General features: G+C 35.9%; 1 protein-coding gene across 1 annotated transcript in view; it reads left to right on the top strand.

Moving 5' to 3' along the window:
- GUCY1A2 (guanylate cyclase 1 soluble subunit alpha 2) overlaps positions 1–18086 on the top strand; it is a 364010-nt gene extending 345924 nt beyond the window's left edge. Inside the window, exon 8 of the mRNA XM_062198341.1 lies at positions 17745–18086. Coding sequence (XP_062054325.1) covers positions 17745–17952 — 208 coding nt within the window. The 3' untranslated portion in view covers positions 17953–18086. The remainder of the gene's footprint in view (positions 1–17744) is intronic.
- The last annotated feature ends 5432 nt before the right edge of the window (positions 18087–23518 follow it).

The following is a 23518-nucleotide window of genomic DNA, read 5'->3' as shown; positions in this document are numbered from 1 at the left end:
CTAGAACTAAAGATACGGTTTCACAGAGACACTCCTGTTCTAAGGATCAATTGTATTTTCATATTTAAGAAGCAGCAGGGTCCTTGGCTCAAGGAAAAGATTAAAAATAAGTCCTAAGAAATGTGAATTCTTTGTAAAAGATAAAATTTCAATCCCCTCACCTGACAGCCTTCTGTCAGACATAATTATCCCCCAATCCGGGTAATCTTTTGAAAAGACGGGTACATGAGAAGTCATAACACATAATTTTAATATCTGTCAATCACTAATACCAAGCTTAAAAATCCACAGGTCACATTTTTATGTTAGTTTGGTAGAATGCATAGATTCCTATCCTAGGAATTAAGAGAATTCAATCTCACCTTGGTTGAGCTGTTGGATTGCCTAGATGATTTCTCATTCATTGTTCAATTCTAAAATGCCATGATAGGGGCTGGCATTTTGGCGTAGTGAGTAAAGACGCTGCCTACAATGCCGCATCCCACGAGGGCACTGGTTTGAGTCCCAACTGCTGCACTTTTTATCCACCTCCCTGCTAATGCACCTGGGAAAGCAGAAGATGGCCCAAATGCTTGGGCCCTTGTAACATGTGGGAGACCCAGAGGAAGCTCCTGGCTGTGGCCTGGCCCAGCCCAGTGCTGGCCATTGTGGCCATCTTGGGGGTTAACAAGCGGATGGAGGATCTCTGTCTCTCTCTTCTCTTTCAAATAAATGAATTAATCTTTTAAAAAATGCCATAGTAGTCATAGCAAACATTTATTAGATTACTCACATCACTTTCTTTAGTTGTCACAGTAAACCTGTGAGTTAGTCATTGTCATCTGTATTTCTAAGATAAAAAACTGGTAAAGATTGAATAAGTCACTGATGACTTGCAGTTAAAGTAATTGTGGGAGTCACAATTCACATCCATGTCAATCTTAATCTAAAGCCTGAGTTCTTATCCACAGCCAAACTATCTCCTTGGGTTAATAATTAATTCAAATAAAATGGTAAAAATAGTAACTTTGGGATATTACTTGCCTTAGTGGAAGAATTTTGCTTATAAAAGAACAATGAAGAGAACAATAGAGACAACTGGAATCAAAGCAAGGGATATTCCTCTCTTTCTCCATCTCAGTAGATCTAAATGCTCCCAGATTGTATTCATTCTGGAGACTTTTTTTCATATGCACAATTAAAAAAAGTATGCTTTTTCCAAAATGTTTACCTGGAGTCTCCAAATTTCTAACTGTACTGCTTGATGTTAACATGAATGTATATGACATAGCTCTGGCAATGGAGGCTTCCAACTGAAACAGAAAACATCTTATGCTTCTGTGAGGCTGCAACCTTTTGTGTATGCATATCTCTAATGCATATAGTAGTCACTGGGAATTTATGCTTTCTATTCAGCATGTACGAACAGTTTTCAGGAGTGCATCTTTCAGTTATATTGAGAAATGCATGGAATAACTGGAGAATGATGAAGGTACTTGAGTATATTTTTTTGCATGTAAAGGTTAACAATCATCAAAACTAGTCAAAAGCACTAACTAGAAAATCTGCTTCTGTGCCTTTGTCAATTTAAATAGGATATGAGAGTGAGGTCCTATATTATAAATATTTTTCTTCCTTTTGATAGTTAATATTGGAAAAGACATTCAAAGAAGTTTTAGGAAATTCTTGTAACCTTTTTGTTTAAACCAAAATGCACATCTGCACTAGGGAGCTGATATTTAAAGAAAATAAAAGTATTTATATTTGCATGTTACTGCCCTGTCAGACTTTTAATAACCTTATTTATCTTGTCATTTTCTCTATAGAAGCACCAAGACAGTATACACTATATTTTACGAAAGAAATATCAAAGACAAATGACTTAATAATTTTCCAAGAATAACTTGAGCTGTGCCTTAAGAATATTTTTATTTTTATTTTTCCAGTTACAGACAACATTAGTATTCTCCTTTTAGTGTGCTAATAAGAGTCTCCCTTTGCAAACCTCAATGAGATATTCCACACAAATAGTATGTCCCCAGAAATGCAGTTCTGTGGATTGGGAATCAAGCTCTGCTATTTTTAAATAAATTTGGCCCTTTTTCTTTTAAAATCTCTCTCCTCAATTATTCTATGTATTTTCGAATACTTTAAAGGGCATTTAAGTGAAGACTGAGGATATGAATATAGTGTTGCAATTATCTTTATAGTAAAAGTGCTATAAACTCACCTATTACCACACTTCTTAAGGTCTAATTGCTTAAATTGTTTCTAAGAATCAGTAATATATAAATTTACATTAAAATGTCTTGTAATACTGGTTAATCATTTCATATATACAAAATCAAAGAATGTAGCTGGTATTTAAACTGTTGTTTTTGTGGATAAATGGGTATAGATTTGGTCTATATGATTAGGCTCAAGATTGAATATAAAATTAACATGTTGCTATACTTTTTGAAAACCCATTCCTAATTGGCATTAAAGGAAGACCTATTCTCTCTTCCTGTGACAGAAATGCTAAAAAGTTAATTACTTAGTTTCAGAATTCACAAACACTAATGTGGTATTCATGTCAATACTTCTTTTTGTATGCAGGACATGTTAATTTCACACCAAAAATAATTTCCAGTATAGATAACTGTTATAAATAATGGCAAGTTTAAACTCTCCATGTTATCTAAAATATTAAATTAAAATTAATTAAAATAATTATGCATGGGACTGGTGCTGTGGTACCAGCATCCTATATGGGTACCTGTTCAAGTCCCAGCTGCTCCATATCTGATCCAGATCCCTGCTAATGTGCCAGGAAAAGCACCAGAAGATAGTGTACAAGTGCTTAGGCCCTTGTACGCACGTGGGAGACCCAGAAGCAGCTCTGGCCTTAGTGGCCAGTTTGGGAGTGAACCAGCTGATAAATTTCTGTCTCTGCCTCTCTTTGTAACTCTGCCTTTCAAATAAATCAATCACAAAAATCAAAAAGCAAAAGTCATTCCTCCCATTCTCTTTTTCTATACAGCACCATTTCCAGTGGCCTGGAAATCAATATTCATTTTATAATTAATCCATGATAAATTGTCCTTTCTATGATATTTTTTGAGATGTTTACATTTAGCTAAAAAGGCCAAGTAGAGAAATAAATTTATTATTGGCTGAACAAATCAGGTAAAAGTTGGTTTAGAAATCCAGTGTAAAGCATAGATTATAGTAGGGTTAAGGAGGTTGTTGGGGGTGGGGTAGCTGAGCAAGTCTTAAGATTAGTGTGTTTAGGAGTTCCCCGAGGCATTTTCTTTGCATATCCACATATACATTTTCTTGAGAGTTTGTTTTTCTCAGATTTCCTTATCAGATTTTCAGAGTAGCCATACTTCAGAAAATATTGAGAACCACTCTGTTAAAGAAAATGACAAAATAGAATGACCATACAAAAGAATATTAAGTTCACATTTTTATGTCAGCACTAACTTGTGGCCCTTGATAATGCACATAAGTTGTCTCATCCTCCACTTTGTCATGAATTATAAAATAAAGTATTTTTTAAATGTTTACAATAAATTCTGGAACAGAAAAAGGATTATATTGTGAAATCTGAATAGTCTGTAATTTTGTTAATAAATCATTGCTAATTTCATTTAGGCAAATGTGTTATAGTTAATGTAAAAATGTTAAAAATAGGAGACACTAAGTGAAGAGTATGAGGAGACTCACTACACTACTTTCACAGTGCTTCAGCAATTTCTAAAAGTATTCTAAAATAAAATGCAGTGCTTACCTAAAAATTATTTTAGGTCTAGCATCCAGAGAGGCTAAGAATTTATTCTCAAATTAATAATACAGGATCTTGTACACAATTAGAGACCTATTGGGTGTTTTAGAGCCTGTAAACAAAATAATCAAAGGAAAATTTACTTAAGTGAAGTTCCACAGGGCATGGAATGGGCAGTACTGGAGGTGACATGACATGATTATTGGAGTCAACAGTGTTGTTGCAGGTCTGATGTATGGTCTTAAACCAGGTCAATTGTAGTGGGAATAAAAAGAACATATATAAGGTACAATTTAAAAAAAAGAGAAGGCTTTAATTTTCAGACTTTAATGTGCACTCATGTACAGATATTAAGTTTTAAGATGTAACTGAGTAATCAGTATTTGATCATCTTGATTTTTGTCAAAATGTGTATTTCTAATGCTATTTTTTAAAGCTGAGAGAACTGGCTGGGTGGATATTTTATTTTCCTGAAGGTATTTTTAAGATAAAGCTTCATAATGGCTGTAATCTCTGCAGATATATGTAGTTTGATACCTATTGTTGCATTTGGAAATCTGTGTATTGTTAACCGGTTTTATATAAAATGTTGAATAGTGGAAATTGTATAATTATAACCATGTCATTAAAAGGAAAAGTACCCGGTTTTGGTTTCCAGCTGCAACTCTTGATTACAGCTTTCTGATAACGAGGACCTTGGGAAGCAGCAGTGATGGCCCACAAATAAATGGGTTCCTATGTGAATTGTGTTCTTGGCTCCTGGCTTCAGCCTGTCCTGGTTATTGCAGGCACTGAAGAGTCAACCAGTGGGTGGGAGTACGGTCTCTCTTAGTCTCTCTACTGTTGAAATAAATACATCTTTAAAGTATTTGTTTATTTATTTATTTGAAAGGCACAGTTACAAAAGTGGAGAGGTCTTCCATCCACTAGTTCAGGCCTCATATGGCTTCAATGGCCAGGGCTGAAACTGCAGCTTCATTTGGTTCTCCCACATGAGTCGCAGAGGCCTGAGTCCTTGGGCCATCCTCCACTGCTTTCCCAGGTGCATTAGCAGGGAGCTGGATTGGAAGAGGAGCAGCCAGGGCTGAATCAGTGCCCATATGGGATACTGGCATCTCAGGCAGCTGCTTAACCTACTGCATAACAATGCTGATCCCATAAATACATTTTTAAAAATTGATATGCGATGGCTTTTAAAGAAATAAATTGACAGAGCTGACATGGGAAAATACATAATGTTTCTATGTATTTTATGCTCAACACTGAGCCTTGAAACTGGAAAGCCATATGCATTATTCAGCTTTTCATCACTACAATGAAATACCAAGACAACTAACTATTAAAGAAAAACGTTTGGGGCCAGCATTGTGACATAGCAGGTTACGCTGCTTGCAATGCTGGCATCCCATATGGGTGCCAGTTCGAGTCCCAGCTGCTCCACTTGCAGTCCAGTTCCCTGCTAACATGCCTGGGAAAGCAGCAGAAGGTGGCCAACTGCTTGAACCCCTGCCACCCTTGTGGAAGACCCAGATGAAGCTCCTGTCTTTAGCTTGACCTAGCTGAAGCTATTTCAGCCATCTGGGAGGTAAACCAGTGGTTGGAAGACCTGTCTTACCCCCACTCTGTAACTCTAACTTTCAAATAAATAGATCTTCAAAAGCAAAAAGATAGAGAAAATGTTTGTTCACCTTGCAGTTTTGCAGGTTAAAGTCCAAGATCGATTGGGCCCATTGACTTGGCATCAGGGGAAGGTGGAGCTTGTGCAGAAGGATCACATGCCAGGAAGCAGAGAGACTGGTTTCTATAAAAACCCTGCCTTGAGAACTTCCTATAACCCAAGGACCTCCTGTTATGTCCCACCTCCTCAACAGCATAATTGCACTGAGTACTATGAACTTATGACTTTGGAATTGAAAGCCCTGTATGAGTTCAGCAACCAAATCCCATTTGGATTAAAGCACCATATTTACTTAAATAGTAACAGTACCTTATGAGTTTATTTTTTCTTTAGAGTTCTTATCTTTAGATTTAGCATGTTATCAAGCATCTGTCATTTTATAGTTCTTCATCACTTATCATTTTGTTTAAATGGGAATGTGTATAAATATTTGTATTATACTGAATTGTTTATATGTTAATACATAGACATGTTTCAAATTCCTTCCAAGAATAATCTTTAAAAATTTGTAAAAGTTGTATTATATAAATACATTTTAATATGTAATTAAAATGTACTGTATTTAGAGAACTAATTTTAACCCATAGAGCTATAACTAGTCTTAATTGGGCCTTTATTTTTATCAGTCACTTCTTCTTATTGTTCTTTTAACACTGTGCACTTGGAGAAATCTCATTTCTCTAAATTCTATCTCAAGAATCTTTTTCAGGGCTCTGTTATGCAGAGAGTCTCATATATTAGTCTCCCACTACTAAATCAAAATTGTTATGTAGTCAGTTTTTACCATATTGGCCAATATAACAGTGTTTGCTTTTTAGACCTTATTTGAGAATTTTCCAGATTTACAAGTCTAAAACTAACATGTTTGATCATGTCATGTTATATGCCCCTCTGTAATTTAATAGTATATAAAGTAAAAACTTTCACTAAATATTAGAACTGTAAGTAAACTTTGAAATAAATTTATAGCAAATCTTTCTTTTTCCACAAGGAAATTGAGAACCATAGGATTTAACTGATTTAACCAGTGCTATTAGCTATCTGTTCCTATCTAACCTGTGGGGTGGGAGGGAAGCCCAAAAAATTTCCAAGGAAAAAGAGAAAACAGCCCAGAGTTCACCTGTGTCATTCTTACTTGGTATCTTATTATAGTTATCTCTCTGCAAAAATTAGTATTCCCAAGCAGCTTCATTTTAGAGGAATTTGCAAGAATTATTAGCTGCAAACATTATTCAAGATGGATAATAGAAGAGGTAGGTTGAGCTCTTGAAGTATTATTTAGTTTCTAAATATTTTCTCAGGCCAAATGCCTTCTTTGTAACTTGAATGATTATAATTATGCATGTTTTCCTTATGATACATCTAGAGTAACCTTACTTCTAATTGATTCAGGAATATAGGAAATAGATCACATAAATTTTTAAAAATAAATTCTGGCCCTGATGTTTCAGAATGAAATCAACTTCAGCTAAAAATTGGTCATTTTCAAAAATAAATGTGCAGAGTCTTTTATTAATTCCCTTGTCTTTTAGATAGTACCTAGTCTCGGAATGATGTCTAAGTCCCTAGTTTAGGAATGATAATGGACTTGTTTTTAAGAGAAACAAAAAATGTGGGGCAATTAAACTGTAAGAGCTGATTACCGTTATCTTTTCTAGTTTCTTATTTGCGATTTTTTAAAGTTCTTTTTGTAGATGCATAAACCTTTTGAGTGAAGATTTTGAATTTTAAATCTTTCGGGGCTTAAACTGACAATGACCAGAAATGCCAGAAAGATGGAATTATCTTTGCTTTCCATTATCCTAAAGAATTTTTTTAATTTTCTTTTATGTTCATTAAATAAATCTTAAAAAAGAAAATTTCCGAAGTACAGCATATGGATTACAATGGCTTTTCCCCCCCATAACTTCCCTGCCACCCACAACCGCTCCCTCTCACCTTCCGTTCACATCAAGATTCATTTTCAATTCTCTTTATGTACAGAAGATCAGTTTAATATATATTGAGTAAAGTTTTCAACAGTTTGCACCCACATAGAAACACAAAGTGAAAAATACTGCTTGAGTACTAGTTGTAGCATTAAATCACAATGTACAGTACATTAAGGAGAGAGATCCTACATGAGGAGTAAGTGCACAGTGACTCCTGTTGTTGACTTAACAATTGACACTCTTGTTTATAGCGTCAGTAATCACCCGAGGCTCTTGTCATGAGATACCAACGCTATGGAAGCCTTTTGAGTTCACCAACTCCGATCATATTTAGACGAGGTCATAGTCCAAGTGGAAGTTCTCTCCTCCTTTCAGAGAAAGGTACCTCCTTCTTTGATGACCCATTCCTTCCACTGGGATCTCATGCGCGGAGATGCTTCATTTAGGTTATTTATTTTTTTGCCAGAGTGTCCTGGCTTTCCATGCCTAAAATACTCTCATGGGCTCTTCAGCCAGATCTGAATGCCTTAAGGGCTGATTCTGAGGTCAGAGTGCTGTTTAGGACATCCACCATTCTATGAGTCAGCTGTGTATCCCACTTCCCATGCTGGATCTTTCTCTCCCTTTTTGATTCTATCAGTTAGTATTAGCAGATACTTGTCTTGTTTGTGTGATCTCTTTGACTCTTAGACCTATCAGAGCTATCAATTGTGAGCTGAAATTTATCACTTGGACTAGTAAGATGGCATTGGTACACGCCACCTTGATGGGATTGTATTGGAATCCCCTGGTATGTTTCTAACTCTATCTTTTGGGTCAAGTCAGCTTGAGCATGTCCCAAATTGTACATCTCCTCCCACTCTTATTCCCACTCTTATATTTAACAGGGATCACTTTTCAGTTAAGTATCAACACTTAAGAATAACTGTGTATTAATTACAGAATTCAACCAATAGTATTACGTAGAACAAAAAAATACTAGGAGGGATAAAATATTAAGTTGTTCATCAACAGTCAGGGCAAGGGCTGATCAAGTCACCATTCTCATAGTGTCCATTTCACTTCAACAGGTTTCCTTTTTGGTGCTCAGTTAGTTGTCACCGACCAGGGAGAACATATGATATTTGTCCCTTTGGGACTGGCTTAATTCACTCAGCATAATGTTTTCCAGATTCCTCCATCTTGTTGCAAATGACCAGATTTCTTTTTTTTTTTTTTTTTTTTTTACTGCTGTATAGTATTCTATAGAGTACATGTCCCATAGTTTCTTTATCCAGTCTACTGTTGATGGGCATTTGGGTTGGTTCCAGGTCTTAGCTATTGTGAATTGAGCTGCAATAAACATTATGGTGCAGACCGCTTTTTTGTTTGCCAATTTAATTTCCTTTGGGTAAATTCCAAGGAGTGGAATGGCTGGGTTGTATGGTAGGGTTATATTCAGGTTTCTGAGGAATCTCCAGACTGACTTCCATAGTGGCTTTACCAGTTTGCATTCCAACAGTGGGTTAGTGTCCCTTTTTCCCCACATCCATAAGTTTCAAGAATTTAAGAGAATAAAGCTGCACCATTTATGTAGGAATGAACAAAACATCAGTTACACAGACTCTGGCTTCCATAATGTGTACACTATGTCATTTATACTTAACCATGGCATATAGCAAAAAAAAAAAAAGACAAGAAAAGAAAAATGAGCTAAGATGTCACAGAAGTGCCTCAGACTTTCTGCCTTAAAATTTTCAGGGGATATACAAGAACATTCTTCCTTTGTAAATCTACTAATCTCAATTTTAGACCCATAAATAGATACTTATAAAATTGCCCCCAAAACATAATAAAAATGTTTGCAGTCTTAAAATGTACAAAAATTTACTGAGATCATCTTTGTTTTATTTCTTAATGAGATAGAATCATTTTCATTATATGGACAAGTGCATAATAGTTGGGTGAGATCTTTTTTGTTTTGTTTCATAGCTGGATTCTTGCTTTATTTGGACATATTATTTCTAGAGAATGACTCATTGATTTTCAAGGGATTTTAGGCTCTCTAGCTGACTCAATAGCTACAGTTTCACTGGCCTTTCTTCAAACTGCATCAGATCTTGGAGCAATGATGCACAAAACAGAGACACAGTTCAAAGTTACTTCTTGCTTTCCATTCAGGTAGAAAGAAGGTAAAGAGGAAAAATTGAGAAATTTTAGGACATCTAAAAATGTTATTTTCATTTATTTTTTTCTTAGCTATCATTCTTTTCCAGGACTCAAACACACAATGCCTAACTCCATTATAATGGAGTCCAAATGCATGCATTCCTTTGTGAGAGGTAGTCAGGTGAATAATTAACAATAAAAGCTTCTAATTTTACACAGAAGATTGAGCACCTGATTTGATCATTAATCTTTGCTGAAGTCTGCATTTAATCTCTAATTGAAACAATGTTAAGATATAATTCTTTCTCTCCATACGCACAAATATGCACATCCAAAAATCCATGGAAAATGAAATTAAAAAATAATGTTCTGTTCAAGATCACTAGCAATCAGGGAAATGCAAATCAAAACCACAATGAGGTTTCACCTCACCCCGGTGAGAATGGCTCACATTCAGAAATCTACCAACAATAGATGCTGGAGAGGATGTGGCAAAAAAAGGGACACTAACCCACTGTTGGTGGGAATGCAAACTGGTTAAGCCACTATGGAAGTCAGTCTGGAGATTCCTCAGAAACCTGAATAAAACCCTACCATACAACCCAGCCATCCCACTCTTGGAATTTACCCAAAAGAAATTAAATTGGCAAACAAAAAAGCCATCTGCACATTAATGTTAATTGCAGCTCAATTCACAATAGCTAAGACCTGGAACCAACCCAAATGCCCACCAACAGTAGACTGGATAAAGAAACTATGGGACATATACTCTATAGAATACTATACAGCAGTCAAAAACAATGAAACCCGGTCATTTGCAACAAGATGGAACAATCTGGAAAACTTCATGCTGAGTGAATTGAATTAAGCCAGTCCGAAAGAGACAAATATCATTTTTCCCTGATTGGCGACAACTAACTGAGCACCAAAAAGAAAACCTGTTGAAGTGAAATGGACACCATGAGAAACAGTGACTTGATCAGCTCTTGTGCTGACTGTTGATGTACAATGTAATACTTTATCCTTTTTAGTATTATTTTTGTTCTAGTACTAGTGTTGAACTCTGTAATTAACACACAATTATTCTTAGGTGTTTAAATCTTAACTGAAAAGTGATCCCGGTTAAATATAAGAATGAGAAAAAGAGAGGGAGGAGATGTACAATTGGGGACATGCTCAATCGGACTTGCCCCAAATGGTGGAGTTAGAAACATGCCAGGGTATTCCAATACAATCCCATCAAGGTGGCATGTACCAGTGCCATCTCACTAGTCCAGGTGATCAATTTCAGTTCACAATTGATCACACTGATAGGTCTAAGAGTCAAAGGGATCACACAAACAAGACTAATGTCTGCAAATACTAACTGATAGAATCAAAAATGGAGAGAAGGATCCAACATGGAAAGTGGGATACACAGCAGACTCAAAGAATGGCAGATGTCCTAAACAGTATTCTGGCCTCAGAATCAGCCCATAAGGCATTCGGATCTGGCCGAAGAGCCTGTGAGAGTACTGTAGGCATGGAAAGCCAAGACACTCTGGAAAAAAAAAAGTAACCTAAATGAAGCATCTCAGCAAGTGTGATCCCAGTGGAAAGAATGGGGCCATCAAAGAAGGAGGTACCTTTCTCTGAAGGGAGGAGAGAACTTCCACTTTGACTATGACCCTGTCAGAATCAGATCGAAGTCGGCGAACCCTAAACTCTTCCATAGCCTCGGCATCTCATGACTAGAGCCTAGGGAGATTCCTGGCGCCATAAACAAGAGTGTTAAATTGTTAAACCAACATCAAGAGTCACTGTGTACTTCCTTACCATGTGGGATCTGTCTTTAATGGGTTGTCCAATGTGAAGTAATGCTATAACTAGTACTGAAACAGTATTTTTACACTTTGTGTTTATGTGTGGGTGCAAACTGATGAAATCTTTACTTAGTATATACTGAATCGATCTCCTGTATATAAAGATAATTGAAAAAAAAAAAAAAACCTTGGTGTTAAATTGGAAATTACATAGAAAATTAATCAATTTTTTAAAAAAAAATATCATGCAGGATCTCTGCCTTTAATGTGCTGTATACTGTTATTTAATGCTATAACTAGTACTCCAACAGTATTTTTTCACTTTGTGTTGCTATGTGAGGACAAACTGTTGAAATCTTTATATATACTAAACTGATTTTCTGTATATAAAGAGAATTGAAAATGAATCTTGATGTGAATGGAATGGGAGAGCGAGTGGGAAAGGGGAGGGTTGAGGGTGGGAGGGAAGTTATTGGGGGGGGGGAAGCCATTGTAATCCATAAGCTATACTTTGAAAATTTATATTCATTAAATAAAAGATAAAAAAATAATGTGCATTTTCAAAAACTGTTTTTGAAGCCTCTTCATATGCTTTTATTTACAAATTTGCAACAAAATAAATATCATTTAAGTACATTTTCCATACAATTTTATTGAAAGATATATGAAGACTGGAAGAAGACATAGTGAAAGAGAACTGATGGAAAGTCTATACATGAGTGATATTTGGCTTAATATGGGGGAGAGTTGAAGTCTTGGGTCCTACAGCAGATGATGCAGCTAAGAAGCAAGTCTGTTCACAATATGTCTAAATATCAGTCTATGCATGCATACACACACACACACAGATCCTAATAGGATTAAGCTACAAGGTCCATATGTGAGCAAGAGGAATTCCATGAAAAGTGCCAGCAGTAGAAACTACCACAGGTAGTTTAAGTAGAATGAGATTTAATACAGACAATAATGTGCTTATATGACTTTGAAATGCATGCTTTAAGCTGGATCTCTTGAAATGATGCCCCTAAAATGTAGAACAGACTAGTTCCTACCTCTGTGACCACTACTGTGTGAGTCTGGAGCCATGCTTTCAGCCACACGAGTCTGAACATCAGAAAACTCAAATAGAGAATCCTGAATAATAGTTTTCATGATTAGGAAATCAGATGAAAAGGTCACCAATAGTGGACTATTTTCTTGACACTGAAGAAGCCAGACACTGGAGCCTATTTTTTCCAAAAATCCAATACTAACAGCTAGTGTTAATGGTCAGTTGCCAAACGGAAATGGAATATGTTTCACTTTTGCCATTTTATCCTTACCAGGTAGTTCTAATGATCACGCATAACCTTAAGTGTCAGAGAAAATGGGAAATGTCGTTTCCAGCTGGCTAGCCATGAACTTAACTAAAACTTTATTACTAAGAAATAAAGGAAGAATAGATTTTGGTGGACAACTAAGTACATATAGAAGAGGTTCATTCTCCTGAGATAGTGAGCCAAAGTGGCTCTGAACTCAAGCAGATGAATATAGGGGAATCAAGAAAAATTCTACATTCTGAATATTAAGATCCCCAGCCCATTTCCTCCATTTAGTCTCTAAAATTCTGGGAGCTAGTAATCTCGTAGATTGAAAAATCATTGCTTGGACAAATTTGTCCAGAGGAAAAACAAATATTGGTATTTAGGAGCCCTAACAAAATGATCAGGGAAAACTAAGTTCAATAAGACATAAAGCTTCTTATTGATCTTAATGTCTCACATTTAAATATAGACTTGCGAAGATATAGACATTTGTTAAGTTCCTTTGACTGAAATAAAGGGATGAAAACAAGCAAACAAATAATAAAAAGTAGTTAATGAATATTTGGAGGAACCAAACAGAATAAATGAAAATCCACAAAAACATTAGTGTGCTCAGATTTAAGATCACAAGAACACAGCAAAATAATTATGTGACAAAAATGAGCTTTTGAAACTGAATCAACTTTCAGCAAGGTTAGTTCTGTTTAAGGAAGTGTCTATGAGGTCAACTCAGATACTATAATAACTGCTTCATAGAAAGTTATTTTCAGCAAGAATCAAAATTTCTTTCTCAGTCTTATCCTGCCCTATAAATATTATGACCAGAAGCAGGAAAGCATCTGCTCATCACTTTAAAAGTTCATTTAACAATTACCTTTTCAATGGCTGATTGCTGAACTCAGAAGACTTGCAGACTTGCATGACTGGTGTTTTGTTCATCATTCTCTAATATTGAAGCAGTAAAGGAAATGCACATAGCAAATTGTCATAAAGACTTCCCAAATTAGCAATCTCAAAGTATTTAAGAATTCGAGAAAAAATATAATGGGATAGAAGACCAAACTCTGTCAAAGCTGTACTTTACAAATACATATACACGAGTATTTCAGAAAGTGTGTGGCAAGTGGAATTAAGTTATTTTAATGCAAATGAAATAAAACCCATACAGATGATGGATCTTCCAGAAGTTCATAGAAAATGCATACTCATATGGGTGTGTATGTGCTTGTACACACCACTTGAAGTGCAATTTGGAAAAGACACTGTATCCCAGTATACAATGCTTGAAATTTTATCATTATGATCCATTTTAAACTATGAGTCTTGTGTTAAAAATGTAAATTCTATCTAGAATGTTTGTACTTTAGCATGAATAAAGCTCAGGTCCTTTTTTAAGGAAGGATTTTGCAGAGAGCATAAACCCAGTGAAAATTTTGGGAAATGAGCTGCCAACAGGAGCTGAGAAGAGACAGAAAGCAGCCTTATTTCTGCAGCTGCAAGCCAGCAGCTCCATGGATCTCAGTGGTATCAATGTTCCTGTTCATGCTTGGGAGCCATCCATTGATCCAAAGCAGCAGTGAATTTTTATTTTGAATATCAATTTGCTAGAAAAACTACTGAGAGGAGGAAGGATGACAGGCAGGTAAACTAGCATTTGTGTGGCTTCCAAATGCTTAGTAAACATGTTGCTGTGACTCTCAGGTTGTATATCAACAGCTAGGGATTATAGCTGGGGATTAATTTAGATTTATGTAGAATCTAAGCTTCCGTATCAGTCCTGAGGTGCTGAAGAAATAGACTGTTAGGCAGAGCTTTATAGCCTATCCTGGGACTTGGAATGAATAAAGCATTTCAGAGAGGATCAGAGGTTCTGGGGTGATCAGAGTCTAAATTCCTAATCCCTGTATACAAGTTAGCTCCTTTATTCAGTGCCATGACTCGCATCATGGCCAAGAAAGCTTTGTGAAATGTTTCCCCTGACCTCTGCCAGAGACCTCCCTGAAAGTCATTCAGATGTTCTCATTGCAAGTTGTCTAATGTTGCACTTTGGTGTTTATATAAAGGCTGCTAAATCCTGGACTACCTGTGACAATTTATTATGTGGTGCCTGACACTTCTTGTGCCAATTTATTATGTGGTCTCATTTTCATTGACATTTAAAACTGTTTAATTTTTTAATACCAAAATGTTTACCTGGGAAATAATAAAATCTCATAAAAGTTCTTGTCTCTGTGATTTCTAGCACAGTATATGAGATTTCATTAAAATGTCAAGAGATCAATTTTTTTGTGAAGTTTCCTCCTAAAGTGCAGTGAATTATTTAAGAGTTCTGGCATCTGAAGCAGGTGGTGACCTCTTCTTGTTGTCATTTACAAATGCTTTCATAAATGTTAACCCAATTTTATCTATTAGAAGTTTCCAACTGTAGCAAAACGTAACGACCAAGGTGAGGCAAACCATCTACAAAAGAGAGAAATTTGACAGCATCAGAGATAGTAAGAGGACTGTAAGTCATGCAGAGTCCCACTTGTTGATTATGGTGTTCTAAGGAAACTTTTTGCAAAGATTTAGTTTATGACTCTTACAGTCCATGGATGTGGACTTGATTGCTCTGATTCTTAAGTCCACAGTCATCACTTCTGCTTTTATTGTGCATAATATCTTCCTTTGCATTGCATCCCATGTTGTATCATATACTGTTTTGTATTGCTAATTTGAGTATTTCTTGTCTTTCAAATTTTTTTTCTGTGTATATCCCCTTACTTTTCTCCATTTAGAAAACTATCAAGTACTAAGCATATCACAAGTACTAAGCAAATGGTTGACACCCACATGTTGCACATAGATTACTATTTGCTCTTAGTAAAATCATTTTGAAATTTACTACTAAGTTAATCCAGTGTTTACATTTTATTCCTGAAGTGATTACATATTTTATGTAAAGAAAAATGGCCAGCTGTGCATTGAAAAGGAAGCAAACAATACTGATGACTTCTGTTCTGAATGCTATGAATGTGCCACTTGTGTCTCAGTGTAGTTTTGCGACAGAACAGAATAGTCCTGTTGCTTATTGTAGGGATGTACTTAACTAGAAGTTAACAGATCTAGATTCCAGTTCCACTGCCACTACTGTGTTGTTTCCTTGAGAAACTATTCTAACTGAAGTGAGTTCAGAATAATGGGATTGGCTGAAAGCAGCATTTTAAGTTTTATGTAAGGTTATTTTATGTGGATAAAGTGAGATGAGGATCCTGAAAGAATTCTGAAATGTTATAAACAGCCTCACTTCCTTTTATCCCAAACTAATATAATCATTGTATAATGTTATTAGAGAAACAGAACTCTTCTTCTATACTTTAGAAGAACAGTAGAATGTGTCATATAGGTGAACATAGTGGTCTCTTGGTATCCATGAGGGTGCTGGTACAGTCCCCTGCAGATACAGAGTCTGAGGATGCCCAAGTGTTCTTTATAAAATGGCTTAATGACATATTCTCCATACTTTAAGTTCTATAGTACTTAGAATCCCTAACGTGATGTAAATGCTTCATAAGTATTGTGGTGTTTTGGAAATATTAACAGAACATCTGTATGTGTTCAATATAGATATAAAAATTGAAATTTGAAAATTCACTCTTGGGTTGGTTGATGCCACAGAGCCAATTAATGAATAGGGAAGGTGACTGCTCATATTCTAACAGTGACAACTATTGGCAGTTGTCATTTCAGATAGTAGTTCTTTATACATTAAGAACATATGACAAGGAAGGATTTTTCTTCTCAGTGTGGATAGCTTTCACAATGATCTTATAGTTCTTACACTTTCTTGTTCTCCTTGCACTCATTGTCACAATGGTTCCTTCCCCTCACCCATTTCCTACACAGTACTACCTGGAGCCGCTATTTGCATAAACTGGACTTAGGAGGATGAATTGTTTTCAGGAAGAAGAGGAGGGGTTTTGTTCCACAGTGCCTTCCAAATTAAGTCTAAACTTTTAGTTGACAACTTCAAAAATCTGTTCTAACGTACTGCCCTAGTCTTAACCTCATTCTGTAATGCTATCAAATGACTGGAAACATGTTCCTGTTCAGTTTTCTTGCTAACCTTTTAATTATATTGTTCTCCATATTTGCTTATTGAAATTCTGTGCATTTTCAACCTTTCAGAGATATAGGCCTTGTGAAATAACACCCATCATTTATTTTATTTCTGGTCTCAGTTAAAACATTAAGCTTCTTTTATATTACTTTTATATTACTTTTCTTTTTGGTTCTCTATTATGAAGAGTTCTTTGCTGTTTTTATTCCGTTTCCACCTCTGTTGTCAAAACCATGAGCTTCTTAGATTTTGTTCTAAGCATTACTTTCAAAAGAGTATCTAGGAGATTTTTCATAACAATAACCAATAATATATTAAGAGCTGGTGAGTTCAATTGAATTGTGCCACTTTTTTACAAATGGTTATCAAGCCAAACCTCTCATCAAACTGGAAAAGTTTAAGTACAAATCTCCTGCAGTGTTAGTGTTCCGAATTAGTCTACTTGTGACCAGAAGGGAAAAACAAAGCAGTTTCACTAATAGGTATTGTAGTTTTGATAATATGGGTTGCTAGCAATAAGTAGCAAGGTATCACAGACACTTGGAGTCATGACATGTTGTTTGCAGGCCAACCACTTTATATGTCACACATAGGACTGTCATTTAAAGCTCAGCTAGAGTCATCAAAACTTAAGAAGAGTATTCTAGAATTTGGGCAGGTTTAACAAACACAGTAAACTGTGGGTTTGACATAGACCCTGCATTATGCAGTTTCCTTAGCCCTTTGTTTAGGGCAAAAGTAAAATTTAAGCAAATATTTTACAGGAGTACTCTTTAGAAGAAATCAAATTCGAACAAACATTTTTCAAGCAGAACAAATAGCTCTGGCTATTTTCTTGTTCTGACATAAGGGATCTTTGCTGAGTCATAATATTTGCAGAGTGTTTGCAGTCCTATGAAGTCCATATCTGCACAAAGAAATAGAGGTGTTACCCTGAGCATCATCACAGATAGGCTTCCAGAGCCATTAAAGTTCCTGTTCTATTACTCCTATTTTCTCTGCCTCTTTAATTCACATTATCCATATTTTTTTAGATTATTAAAACGAGAAGAAAGTTTCACGTTTATTCCACGGTCCCGTGAAGAGCTTCCAGACAATTTCCCAAAGGAAATCCCTGGGATCTGCTACTTCCTGGAGGTAAGGACTGGTCCAAAGCCGCCAAAGCCTTCTCTGTCTTCATCAAGGATAAGAAAGGTTTCCTACAACATCGGCACCATGTTCCTCCGGGAGACAAGCCTCTGAGACCTGCTGCAGATCAAAGACTCCTCCCAAAAGCACAAGCCCAGAAGTTGGGTCAGAACAAGAGCATAGAAAGAGATTGTTTCTCTGTCATTGCTTTGTTGAGAGTAAATAGTGAAATTTCTGTGTTGGGTCAGGCAATAATTCTAGAAAAAGGGGATGATTTCTGTCAATAAAAGGCTCAAGCGCAGGGGAAGTAAGATGTATCCATTCATCTGAGTGATTTGGTCAAACACACACACATACATTTTAATTATAAATATGGGCCCCCTTTCAAAACCAACCAATAAGTAGATTGCTTGTTTTCTTGTTTTTCACACATACAGGTATCTCTCCCTATATATTTGTACCACTTTTGAGAGCCAGTTTTGATTACATATTCCTACATTTAGTGAGTCAGTAAGTGAGGAATATTTTCTAATTTTCTTTTCCTGAACTGACATTTCATACATATCACGGCAGTGTGGTAACATTCCCAGCAGGAATAATTGTATGAAAGCAAAATATTTTAGGAATATTACCTATTTTTATACATATCTCTTCTAGGTAATTACATTTCACACAACATTATTAGATTTTTTCAGAACTTGCTACTGTATTGTTGGTATATTATGTAACACTATCTATTAATCTAATGTAGTTTCACTTATTTACAAAGACTAGTACTTAGGCTGAGAGTACATGTAACTGGGGATTTCAGATGCCGGGGAAGCTTTTTCTCCTTACTGTATCTTTTAAATTTAATTAATGTAGCATGGAAATCAGGGGAAATGGAATTTAATATTGACATATCTGTAACCAAAATTATAGAAAAGTCTCTTTGCCATCTTGTGACAAATACTACTGAAAATGAAATGTGTTGCTAGATGAGAGATATCCTTTCCAACTAAGCATTTGGAAATACAGGTAGCTTTTACACCACTCAACTGCATTCTAATGAGAGACTCCTACTAAAGCATGTGTTAAGAACCCCTGCCCTGTCTCCAGCTGGTGCCCTCTAAGGCCTGACTCCCACTCTTAGAACAAATCCCTGGATTACAGGCATTAGTGACAAGGTGTCTGGACATTTTGCCAAGCATGCAGTTTTCCTTGCATAACACAAGAGAAGGAAAGCCCTATTTTGGGACTAAAAACAAATCTTCTGCAGTTTGATGATGTGACCTTTAAATTCAGTGAACCATGTTTATGAACACTAAACTGGGTTTAACTTTCAGTACTAGTCTTCTCTGTAGTTATAGGTAGTTTGCCATCACAAGTTCTGCTAAAAGAAGACCTACTCCCATTAATCAACACTGCATGAAAATATTATAGGCTCCCACTGAAATTAGGAGCATGGTATGTCCAGAGTTTTCCTATTTCTGATCAGACATAAAATCTACATTTCTATTAATGTTAATGAGCTAGAAGAATCCATTTCCTTAAAACTTTGGAGTGAACATTTTCTTAATCTAGTAGTTATAGTCATTGGTAGCAAATGTCTACTGAATGTGATATATTTCTTTTCCTTTCATGGTTGTTAGCTGCATCAAGATTTGGGTATGGTGTAACTCAGCTAAGAAGTATGCAACAAATTCCCATTGCAGTCTGTGAGGTCACATAATGTTTTTTACATTCTCTAAGTGTATGGCTAGAAAATATTTATCAGTGTGCACATTATTTGTTATAATCCTGACCCTGTTTATAATGTGAGCTCTATTCTCATTCTGGTCTATAAAGTTATCAGTGGGTTGGTAGGACATGGGCCCTGAGCTCTCTATACCCTGTTTGCTATCCTCTTCCCTACTCCTAGGTCTGTTTTTAGATCCATGGGGGAGAGGAAGCTTGATGGAAGACCCTGTGGGCTGAGGACAGGATATTCTCATGGAAATAATTACAAAGAAATCTCTGCAGGGGACTGAGAGATTAACGCATTTGCTTCATGGAGGACAGTGGGTGGTACACAGAAAGTGTGGATGGAACAGTCTGGGAGCACCTCTTTGTTCATGCTGATGTTAGAAAATGTATTAGCTAAAACATTGATGGGCTCATAACAGCACAGGAACATGGGCGATAACCCAGCTCATTGAAGTCATTTATGCTTATTCTGTGCAGCAATTTAGAGTTTATAATGTATTAAATAAATACATGTTTGTGATAATGTGTCTTGTAACAAAGGCCTGAAAGGGACTTCCAGAAACCATCCAATCTATTTCTGCCTTTTGTAAAGGTTTGTCTAAGCAGCTATTCTAAACACATGGTTATCCTTGCTATACTTAAGAATATCTGTGGGAAGCAGCTGGATTTTAAAAGCATTATTGGAAATCCACTCCATTATCTGACAGTTGGTGAGAGGGATTGAGAGAAGAATTACATGTATACTCCCAATTTATCAGAACAATCACTGTGTATTAGTTTATATGATTTTCTTAGAAAAGAGGTAGCCATTTAAGTGTCACAAATGTCACACTGAAATATACCAGAGATCTATTATGTATCAGATAGGATGTAAACCACAATTTTCTTACCATGTAATCTAAATGTGTTTTTGAAGCTATACAATGTAGCAATGTTCTAATTTGCTATCATTTTACCAATCTATTCCAGTCAACTATTACCGTAACTATTGCCATATTTGTTTGCAAGGTACTATAAACAATTTGTTCATTTTAGCTGCAGTTATGCCACATAGCACAGTCTACGTATTGTACCTTAGGAATTATAACTAAAAAATATGGTGGCATTTGCCATTTCATTTGACTGACATCTATATACTATCCTCACTTACTTACAATGCATAAACAATATGCATTTTAATGTGACAGTAGAAGGAATTTAAACAATGTTCTCCTAGAAACCAAGTGATATTAACCTGAGTTAATAGCTTTAATCTACTGAAAAAGGAATACTTTAACATATAACATTTATAATACCCGTGTTTCAGTGTCCTTTCAAAAAGCTAATTTGTCAAAGGCACTGTATAACAAGAAGTCATCCATACCAAAGCACTGGATCATTTTGATGGACAGCATGCCACCATTTGCAAGTCTATCATTATCTAACAACATCAGCATCCCAAAATATTTATTCAAAACTTGCTGTACAGTAACTCCTTTGTGAACCTTAAACAATATTTAACATTGGCCCTAATAAGAGTAATATGCCTCAGAAGAACATTTATTTAGGTATCTATGCTGTGCAGCACGAGGTAGAGAAGATACAACATCCATGTAACATGTAATCCAACTGTTTAAAATTGGCCTCTACATTACTCTCTTCCCATATTTTAAATTGCTTTGCAATTCCTTTAAATACTCGAAGTGTGTGGAATCCAGTGGGCTGTGACCTCTTGTGACTTGAAGACACTGATTCTTGAGACTAGAGAAAGGCTCTGTGGATTCAACACTTATGATAATAACTCTCATGTCTCACACTTCTTGTCCAGTGACAGTGACATCAGGAAACTATTTTAATGTGAAAGTGTGAAAGTGTATGCCTCTCCAGGAGAAACAAAGCAGAACAAGACAAAAGCAACCTAAAGAAATTCATTCACAAGTGCTGCAAGGCTTTTGTATTTGTAAATTCCCCCGAGCTTCAGTAATAAAGCAAAAAGTAAATCGATAGGTACAAAAGGAAAAACCACAGAGTAGTTGGAAAACTACCAAGCTCTGGGTTTTGAAGAGAATCATGTTGCTACCTACTGAAGTAGTGGATCTAAAGTTGTGCGATACCAAGAGGGAGCTTAAGATTACGACCATCACTGAATGTATTTATTTCAGGCTTCTGGGTTCCTGACTTGCTGGGGCAGGATTGCAGAGGCCTAGAGCAGAAAGTAAAGAAGCTACACAAACATTTTTCACACACCTGGACCTATCCCAGCCTCTCTCACTTCACACTGTTTCTGGAGAATGTACCATCCCTTCAAGCCTGGCTCCATTAACAAACACCATCTTCTCTTCCGAGCTTGGCATGCCACAGCACAGCTGTTGCTTGATTCAGGCCTTCAGACCCACTTAGTTCCAGGCTTGAGCAACAATTTGGTTCTGAAATGAACTAACTTTTGTCAAGTGCATCGCTCACATCTGCAGCTTAGCCCTCTGCACCTCCTTCAAAATAGAATCGAACCCCATTCACTCTATGTAATGATTCTGAATCTTCCTTTGGAATTCATTATACAGGACCCTTAACAGGCTTTGGACTACACCAACAGCCTTTCAGTCAGCAACACCAAGAAACTCAAGTCCAAGAGCTAAGCCTCATATTATATCTTAGTTATTTCTATCTTTAGTTGACAGACTTTAAGCTGCAGAAATGATCATTTCAGGTTTCTATAAGCATATTTTATGAGATGTAGCCCAAAAGTCATTATGCTAGTGAGACCGAATTATTAAAATATAACACATTCCACTCTGAATGATGGCTTTATGATATATTTAGTTCACAGTCAGCTGGTTTTATGTATACATAAATTGTATTAACATGATTGAACAAAAATTACTGTTAAATGGGTACACCGACCCTATGGACACAATTTCAGGATTCCTGTGGTGGTGAATGATAAGCAGACACTGATGTTAGCTACAGATTAACAAAATCTTGTCAGTATATTGAGATAGTGTGCAAAATTCCTTCCTCACACTTTATTCAAGCAACTGAAACCTAAGTATTATTGTCCTGCCATTTTTTTTCTTTCCTCCCTTTGTTCCTTTTTCCTTATTTCTTTCCTTTCATTGAAAAAGAAAAAAAGTTAATTATTACATTTATTATTGTTCAGGAACAATCACAGCTAGTTTCGTAAAACTGTTTTACAAAGTAATGAATATTCTGTGTGTGTGTGTGTGTGTTTATTGAATATATATGTTACATGATTAAAGGAAGTCAATTTTTTGGAAATATTTGGGAATGTAGAGAAGTAAAGTTTAGGTCCGTTTCTAATACATTGTGACCAGATCACAGTTTTGGTCAAGTACCTCATTGCCATCTCACCCTTATTGAGAAATGACCTAACTCAATGGATCAACAGATCTACTTGGAAATATCTGGCTGACATCATAAGAATTACCTAGTGAGTTCTAGAAATACAAATTCCTAGGTTCTACTTCCAGAGATTTATATTTAGTAGGTCTCAGGTAAGACCTAGTAATCTGTATTTTGGAAATCACTCTAAATAATATACAGCTAGATTTAAGGATCATTGAAGAGTATTTATTTAATCCCATTCATTCAAAGTACAAGTAGATTGGCAGAGCAGTGTATTATTCATCTGTAGTTGTTTTGAAAAGTTAAATACTCTAGGTTTCATATTTTTCCCCACAAGTTTTAATTTTAGCTTTGGTTTCAAATTTATAGTCTGCTTTGTGAGCATGAATATTCAAACTTATTAGAGATAGAAGACAACACTGATAAGCATGAGGGATGAATATTGCTCACTATAGGGCTATCAGGCATACTAGATACGGTACATTTTCTTAGTTACTGCCAAAGCTGGGCAGTATATTATAACATTCGCTGATCCTCACCACCAAGGCATAAGCTATGAACTTTAGGACATAGAAATAAATGTGGAAGTGACAACTTTACTTATTCATACTTT

Source organism: Lepus europaeus, chromosome 7 (genome assembly GCF_033115175.1).
Source record: "Lepus europaeus isolate LE1 chromosome 7, mLepTim1.pri, whole genome shotgun sequence".
Classification (NCBI taxonomy): Eukaryota; Metazoa; Chordata; class Mammalia; order Lagomorpha; family Leporidae; genus Lepus; species Lepus europaeus.
This window is presented reverse-complemented; position numbering and strand designations above follow the sequence as displayed.